Source organism: Eurypyga helias, unplaced genomic scaffold (assembly GCF_000690775.1).
Source record: "Eurypyga helias isolate BGI_N326 unplaced genomic scaffold, ASM69077v1 scaffold23490, whole genome shotgun sequence".
In the NCBI taxonomy this organism is placed as follows: Eukaryota; Metazoa; Chordata; class Aves; order Eurypygiformes; family Eurypygidae; genus Eurypyga; species Eurypyga helias.
Genome location: NW_010226603.1, coordinates 9,085 through 17,504, shown reverse-complemented (window position 1 = coordinate 17,504; position 8,420 = coordinate 9,085). Strand labels below are relative to the sequence as shown.

At 54.0% G+C, this 8,420-nt stretch overlaps 1 protein-coding gene across 1 annotated transcript in view; it reads left to right on the top strand.

Moving 5' to 3' along the window:
• Nucleotides 1-8,420, top strand: part of STK10 (serine/threonine kinase 10) — a gene marked incomplete at both ends in the record, with an annotated part of 31,095 nt that overhangs the window by 13,928 nt on the left and 8,747 nt on the right. The window contains 4 exons of the mRNA XM_010153750.1: nt 3,561-3,609; nt 5,919-6,068; nt 7,494-7,566; nt 8,290-8,419. Of these exons, the coding sequence (XP_010152052.1) occupies nt 3,561-3,609; nt 5,919-6,068; nt 7,494-7,566; nt 8,290-8,419 (402 nt within the window). The remainder of the gene's footprint in view (nt 1-3,560; nt 3,610-5,918; nt 6,069-7,493; nt 7,567-8,289; nt 8,420) is intronic.

Here is an 8,420-nt window from a genome sequence, read left to right as displayed (position 1 = left end):
GGGGTGGCATGGCGAGGTGGAATGCAGCGCTGAGATTGGCAATGCCACTAGCGTGGTTGCTGCTCCACCTGTGGCTGGGGACCCCCCCCTAAAGGTGTAGTCAGCCCAAACACCAAAGCACGTGGAAGCGGTCTTAAACAAAGAGTTAAACTCTTGCAGACCTTGGGTAAATCACCAGCCTCCTGGCTGCACAGATGCACAGGCGCTTGTCAACAGTTCCCTTCTAGGATCCTCCCAACTCATTCCTTGTCGTGACTGGAGCAGCAGGCTGCCTGCCCCAGGGTGTCAGCGATTGTCCCTTCCCTGCTCTGCTCTCCCCAAGCTTCCTGCATCCCCTAGCTTGCACACAGGCAGACGTGTGCTGCTGCCACCGGGCTTGCCTTCCTATCTGCTTCGATGGGAAAACATTTTCCAAGCTGGCCCTGCTCCTGGAAGGAAGTGTGTGTAGCGTATGAGCTATGGGATTGCCAGTTGCATTTGCTTAAATCAGGTTTTCTGGACTGAAAAGAGCCCATTAGGGTTTTGGATGTTCAGACAATCTGGCCACACCCTTAATTATTCTCTGGCATCTCTGCCCTTGTTGGAAATGCATATTTTTAAGTTTTCCATATTTCCCATATTCCCAATGCCTCGCTTGCAGCCTGCTGTGCCTGCATAAACATATATGGTCATGCTGGCTCAGATGGACTGATTTCCCTAATTTTCTCATTGCTAGACTGTGAACCCGAATGAAACTGTGAGATGAAATGTGTCCCACACGGATCCAGAGTACGGTGTGTTGTGCTTGGCCCTTCCCCGTTTGAAAGGTCTGTGTGTGACCTGAGGCCGTTTTGGCTGTGCCAGCTGTGCCCCTGGTCGGAAACCTCAGCACAGCATCTGCCTGGGAGAGAGGGATAGCATTGGGCTCCCTGAGGTTCTGCTGACCAGGGCAGCTGTGGTTGTCAGAGCTGGCTGCTCTCGGTGTTTCCCCTCCAGGTTAAAATGACATTCCTCAGTCTGGAGGCAGTGTAAGGGAGCTGTGTGAGATGCCAGGGGACTTCATTTACTGTGGGGACACAAAGAGGCAGAAGCTGTAAAGCTGCATGCTGAGCATCAGCAATGAAAGCGCTTGAGTCACCTGGATGGCAAAGGCCATATTAGCAGCAGGTTCAGGCTGGGTTGTTTGAAGTTTTGGGACTGTTTAAATTCAAGAGCTGAGCCTGGTAGCACAGACAAGCTTCTCAACAGGCCTTTTCTATTGACTGAATGTAAGCGAGGCTGTTGCTTGATTCTGTAGACCACCCTCTTTGGGCAGGTGAGTACATGAGGTGCTTGGATCAGCGTGAGCTGGGAAGGATTGCTCACGAGATGAACAAAACCTTGGACTGTGATTCAGTGATGAGACAGGATCATTTGTAGGGGCAGGTTTTCCGCCACCCAGAGCAGCGCAAAGCTGCGATACTCAAGACTTAGTCAGGTCTGCGCTCTCCTACAGCCACTGCAAACCCTGTGCCATGGGCTGGGGTAATGCAGCCAGCAGTCGCTTGCTTTTGGCTGCTCTGGACCAGTGGCAGGTTGGTTGGTCTGGCAGAGGGCAGGTCCCACCAGCGGGATCGTGGTATCACTGTGGGGAGGTGCCATCACCAGGCTGGCCGCGCCAGCAGAGCCCCACACGTCCTCTCAGCCTCCCAGAGCAAGGGAAAGCTCTTGCCCTCCCAGGTGGCAGGTTGGCATTTGTGTGGGACTTGTTTGGGGTTGGCTTCTGGTGCTTTGGGCTCTGAGGAGCCCAGGAAGTGCTGGTGTCCACTGGTGGTGTTAGTTTGCTCTGATGAACGTGATGAGGAACACTACAAAAATAATTGGTTGAAATGGGCCACCTAAGAGCTGCACTGGGGTGATGAGGGGGCACAGTGGGGATCTCTGTGCCTGGGGAGACCACGACAGGGTGCAATTCTTGCCTTTCCATTTGCTAGTGAAGCTGCTCATGCTCTGGTTCAAGGTGTGAACTTGAGCAAGACAAACCGCGTTGACCTGGCCTGTCCGTGCGAGGGCTCTGCTGCCCCGCTGGCTTCCTCCCTGCCAGGCTCTTGCTTAGCTCTGAGTCAGATGTGTTCTCCCAGTTTGCAAACGTCTTCCCAATCGATTCTCTCCATCCGTCCGTTTCAAATGCTTCCCCAGCCTCTGGTTATTCTCCTCTTCTTCCTTCGGTGCCTGTGTCACGCTGCCCAACCTGCCTGCATTTCTTTTCTCCCTGTTGTCTCCCCTCTGACTCTTGGACCTGGGCTGATTCTTGCAGAGCAATTCGAGGTTTGCTGCATCCCAGCACTTGTTCCTGCTTCCCCTCAACAAATCCGTGGTGTCTTCCACCGTGGTCCAGGTTGATAAGTGTTTCCCTTGTCCACGGATAGGAACAGCAGGACAAGAGAGTGGGATGTGGCTCCCCTGGAGCTGCAGGATTAGACCATGGGAAAGAAGGAGCTTGAACCTTCTCCCCTCAGCTCCTGGTCCAGGGCTTAGAGCTGTGTTGAAAAACATGACCTCCACTTGAAGTGCTTAGAGAGCTGCACTGGTAAACACTGCCTTTGGTTTGTTCAGTCGTTGTCCTCAAAATAAACTCTGGCATTTCACCTCTCGGGTATGTTGCCCTGTGTTGCCTCAACGAGGAGAAGAGCTTGCTGGGGAGGTGAAACACCTCTTGTCCCTCGTAACCCCTGGCTGCTTGAAATTCTAATCTGTTTATCTGAGCAGCCTTGTCTGCCCCGAAGGGGAGCGGGGCTGGCACCAAGCCCAACCCCGGGAACGGTTCTGGCTTTGTGCAGAGGTGAAGGGGAAGCGGACCTGTATCCCCAGGGGGCTGGGGAAGGGCCCACCCAGTGGGTGCTGCCCACCCCCGGGGGGGGACAGCAGGGGCCAGGCAGGTGTAGGGGGCTGGCAGGACTCTGCACGTCCCTGGGAGAGAAACAGCATCAGTCTGGTGAATGTAGGTGACCTTTTTATTGACATAGTTTCCCCTCAAGTTGTTCAGAATCAAGAGAGCAATGAACTACTGAGCAAGGGGAGGGGGAGTAAAAAAAAAAAAAAAAAAATTAAAGGCCCAACAGCCCTCCCCATCTCTCATTTGCCAAAGAAAATCCTGCCTGATTTCTGCTGGCCACGTCAGCTCCCAGCTATGACAGCTATCTCATGCTGTTGGCAAGGCAGGGTCTCTGGAGCAGCCTTCGCTCCAAGACGCAACGGGAAGAGATGTAAACAGAGAGGAAGCTGGAGCTGAAGCTGGCTGCTTGGGGTGGGTGTCCGGGCAGGACTGCTGGGGGTGTCCATGGGCTGTCGGTGGGGATGGTCCATCTGAGATGGCTGCTGCGGGCAGGGTGCAGGATCTGGCCCCGGAACATGGGTGATGGTTAGTCCGGGGATGCCGGAGGGATGTGTCCTGAGGCGTCTGCATCCCCTGGGGTGCAGCGGCAGCTTTGCCAAGCAGGGAAGCAAAACCCAACGCTTTTGTCGTCTCCTCCCCATCAGGTGGGCTTCACCCGGTGAGACATGGACCTGACCTTAATTCCTCTCTCTCTCTGTTTCTTCAGATCATGATTGAGTTCTGCCCAGGCGGGGCGGTGGATGCCACCATGCTGGGTGAGTGCAGCGCAGTGCCGGGCTCCTCTCTGTGCTCCAGGCGATGACTGCAAGGTGTTTCCAGCCTTCGGGCATGCTGTCTGGGGCAGCCTTCGGACAGATGGCAGCCATGCATGCCCCAGCTTCTCTAGCTACCGCTTCTCTCCCATGAGTCTGCCTATTTTCATACCTGGGGCAGAAGGTGTGGCAGCCATGGGGTGTTTCTTGAGCTACTTTGATGTCCTTTTGTGATTTAAATGCTCCTGGGATCAGCAGATCACAAGGCTTTGGCAGAAGGGAGAGTCTGGCTGGAGGGGAAAGATGGCTTTAAATATTTATCTGCTGGAGGCACCCTGTGCTTAGGATCCTGTTCCCACAGCTTCCCGGGAAGGGCAGTGGGGCTGAGATGTTTAATCTGGGTGCCTGTCATGATGAATCTCCTAAGATCTTCTTGCTAGCTTCTCCGTATGGTATCGGTCATCTGGCGAAGCAGCACAGTGTCCAAATAAACTGCAATTTGCAGTAATTCCAGGAATCTTCCCTTTTTTGATGCCTCCCTTTGACATAGAGCTGCTGGGACCAGGAGTGTGTGGGTGTTCCCCAAAATGGCTCTGGCTGGTGCTGCAGCCCCTCTGTGCCGGGGCTGTATGGACCCCATGGGGGGTGGCATCCCCTCTGCAAGTGCCACTCTGACATCCTCTTGCCTGGACCCCCTGAGACAGAGCTGCCTCTCCCTGGGGTTTATTCCCCTTCAGCTCTGATATTTCCAAAAGCCTCACTTCCTTTTTATTTCTAGGAAAAGTATGGACCAACATTTCTTATCTTTGCTTCAGCCCCTAAAACTGGGGGAAGAACTCTTTAAATTGGGTCCAAATCATTGCATGAAAAAGTACCTTTTCTGAAGTGCTGGAGGAAATGATGCCTTCTCCCTGGAAAACCTCAACAGGGATACCCTGTCTCTTGGGATACAAAAACCCCCCTGAGCATCTGTGGGGCTGTGCTCATGGCAGTCGGTCTCTGGGAGGGGGGAGCATAGAAAACCATGAGCAAGTGACCTGGTGTACGCCGTCACCCCAGATGAGGGGCAGGAGGAGCTACAGGTCGGAGCTAAGGCATGCTCCCAGCATTAGTAAATCCAGAGTTGCTGAATGCTGCCTGTTCCACCTCCCTGTCCCCACCAGTGACTGGCATTTGACTTTGAAATATGTTGTACAAAACCTGTGTCCCACTGCACCTCGCTTCTGCCAGATGGTCCAGGGAGAGTGAAAATCATCAGCTTCACCCAAAGTAAGGGCGATCTTAGTGAGGAAGAGGAGGAACAAAGTGGTTGAGCCAGCATCTCCCACTGTGGTTAAGATCCTCGCTCTGAACGAGCATCTGAACGAGTTGCTGGGGTCCGTCCGTCAGCTCCCATCCTGGCCATGGGTCCATGTCAGCCCCCATCCTGGCCGTGCAGTTGGGGCAGCTGGAGTGTTCCAAGGCTTGGCCTGCTCTGCTGCATGCTTGGCTGTGCTGGGGGAGGGATCTGCACTGCAAAGCACTTGCAGGGGGAAGGAGGAGGGAAGCTCGGAGGATGCTAACCATCTGGAAGTTTGATGGTTTGCAGAGCAGTTGCCTTGGAAAGCAGCTTCCAGTGGTGAAGGTGGCCAGGCAGAGCTCAGCAGGGAGGTCACACCAGTCATCGTGTGTCCCTGCAAGCTTCAGAAATAGGGGCAGACAGCAGAGTATGAACTGGTGTTCTGGTACCTGGTGTTACCCAAAAAACTGGGTGAGCATTTTCCTGCTTTTTGCTTTGGGAAGTGGCACGTCCCTCATGATGTACAGGGGATACGCAGTATCTCTGCAGCAGGGGTTAGCTCCCTGGGGGATGAGGGCATGGCTTTGTATGGAGCTGCTGAGCGTTTGACCCTGCTGCTGCCTGCAGCTGCCTCCTCTGCAGCATCCTCCCTGCGCTGAGTGAGACTCAGCCTGTATGCGGGGACCCGTTTCCAAAATTGGCAGCGAACTTGGAGTTCAGACCCCCGTCATAGGCATGCCTGGTTCCCCCCTCCTCGTCCCCCTCATCCGGTGTTCCTGGGCCAGAAGCCTCAGCTGTGCATCCCTGGGAGGGAGCTATAAACCAGCAGCTCCGAGCAGGCAGTCATTGGGCTAGGAGTGCTGGTTTAGGGAATAAATTACCGTAACAAGCTGATTTGCGTTGGTCTCCCGCTGTTTTGACACATGGACAGTGGTTTTTAAATGCTCTGCTGGGTAGCCTGTGCCTTTCTGCTGCTCAGGTGGAGCATCACTCGGATCCCTGTCCTGTCTAACGGCTCTCTCCCTCCCCGCAGAGCTGGACCGGGGCCTGACCGAACCTCAGATTCAAGTGATTTGCCGCCAAATGTTGGAAGCTCTCAATTACCTCCATAGCAAAAAGATCATCCACCGTGACCTGAAGGCAGGCAACGTGCTCCTCACCCAGGATGGGGACATCAAGCTCGGTGAGCTGCCCGGCACAGGAGCGCGGCAGGTGCTCGCTTGGCCGAGCTCGCTGGGAGAGCGGCTGCGTGTGGTGGTGCTGCCTGCGATCTTTTCACGCTACACGGAGAGCCCAGTGCTGCTGGGAGCTGGATTGCAGCCTTCAGCTATGCCCGAGCGCAGGGGGGGTCGAGGAATGCTCTCTGCCTCCTGCCCTGCCTAGGGATGTGGGCTGCTTGTCTGCTGGGTGATGAGCTCAGGCAGGGGAAGGGGGGAGAAACTTCATGTTGTTTCGTGGGAGGCCAAATCTACCATCGAGCTGTGTGCCATGCTTAGCCCCCAGCCAGGCACCAGGATTCCCCGAGCCACAGCCATGCTCAGGCCCTTGATGGACTTTCCTTTCATGAATTTGTTTAATCCCTCTTTCAACTCGATTTTTATGCTTTTTGGCCTGCTGAGCATCCTGTGCAGGGTGCCAGTTGGCAGGGCTGGGAGCTGGAAGAATCTGTCTTATCTCCAGAGCAGGTCTGGTGGTGACAGGGTGAATTCTGCCAAAGGGTTGCTTTGCCAACTCGCTGTGGGCTTCCATTAAAATAGCATCCAGCTACCTGCTGGGAGATGAGAAGGTAGCTTTGTCTGTTGGGACTGGTTGGAAAGGTGCAGATCTCCTTCTGGGCTGTGACAAGGGGTGCTGGCAGCTGTGGGGTGTTCTTGGGATGTGTTTGTGGGTGATGATGGAGACCAGCCAGCCTGGGAAGATAGAAACTTTCTTGTGACCGTGGGTTGTGCTCCAGTATAAAAACACTCTGCTGACTTGGGCCAAGGGTGACACACAGTCAGGGACACCCTGAGCCCAGGATGCAGATGGATAACAGCTCCTCCAGAGGTCATCAGGGCCGTCTCTGGTACCAACTGACCTGGAGTGGGCTCAGTACCCTCTGCAGGTCTTACCTATTTGAGTTGAGTTGGGTTGGCTCCAGCAGCCCTCTGTAGAAAAGACAAAATTAGGGAAAAGGCATCACGCAGTGGCTGCTGTGCATGGGGCTGAAGGGAAGGGAAATAATGTAATACTTTATTTTGGGGGGTTTTCGGATGTAAAATGAGACTTTTCTCTATGAAATAGGAGTCCTGGAAATAATTTGCCATGGAACTGCTTTTGTTTGCTTGTGGGAAAGATCTCGACTTCCCCCTACATGTGTAGGGTTTGGGTTACAGTAGGGGTGGCTTGATATGCCTGTCATACAGTACATGGGAGGGGAGGGTTCCTGGTAGTTATGGACCCAAAAGCAAATTTAATTTCTGATGCTCGGTTTAGAGGAAGCACCACATTGTATCATGTTCTTGCCTTAAACGTGTCCTTGCTTTTAAATGTGCTTTTCAGCCACGTGTGCTAATTCAGAAGGGTCTTTCAGTTTTCCTACGGCATCTAATGTTACTGCTCTTTGCAGCCGACTTTGGAGTGTCTGCCAAAAACATGAAAACCTTGCAGAAGCGAGACTCCTTCATTGGGACCCCTTACTGGTGAGTGACCTGCTTGCTAAGAAATCCCATGTTCACGAGGTGCTTCACTCCTTTGGAAATGAGGCTTGCTCAGAAACGGGGAGCTGATGGCCTTTGGGATGTGTTGGACCATAGTACCTTACTGAGTGTGGGTGGGAGGATGTTAACAAGGACTCTTGGCCAGTGCCCATATATGCAAGGGTTTCCCTTGCCTGAAGGGAGATATGAGTGGCCTCGGTGGTGCGGGAGCATTGCCCTGAGCCAGCTGAGGGGCCACCATGCTCTAAGCTTGAAGTGAGGGACACACGTGTGCTCGCATACATGTGCTCGCGTGTGTGCGCTCCCCCTACCCCGGGGGGTGGAGTGGGCTTTGAAGCAACTCCAAGAACATGGGAACGACTATTCACTCCAGAAACACAATCTCTAAATCACCCGACTCACTGAAGGAACGGAATCGTCGAGGATTAATTTATTGTCTGAAGCAACATCCGCGCCAGATGTCAATGGCCTGGGGGTTTCCGTGGGCTGCCTGGGCTGTCTCAGCTGGTCTGCGGAAGAGGGAGGGGGTTGGACCCCTTAGAAAAAGATGCTGCTGTTTCTGAAACCCAGAGCTAGGAGGAAAGGCTGGGGTTTATGTAATGCTGTGGATTATTTAAAGTGTTTAATTGCTGCTGCAAGGCTCGCGTTGCGTGGCAGTGTGGTGTCATCCCTCCCCATCCCTGCCCCTTGCTCTGCCCCTTGCAGGATGGCCCCGGAGGTGGTGATGTGTGAGACCATGAAGGACACTCCATATGACTACAAGGCGGACATCTGGTCCTTGGGAATCACGCTGATTGAGATGGCCCAGATTGAGCCACCCCATCACGAGCTCAACC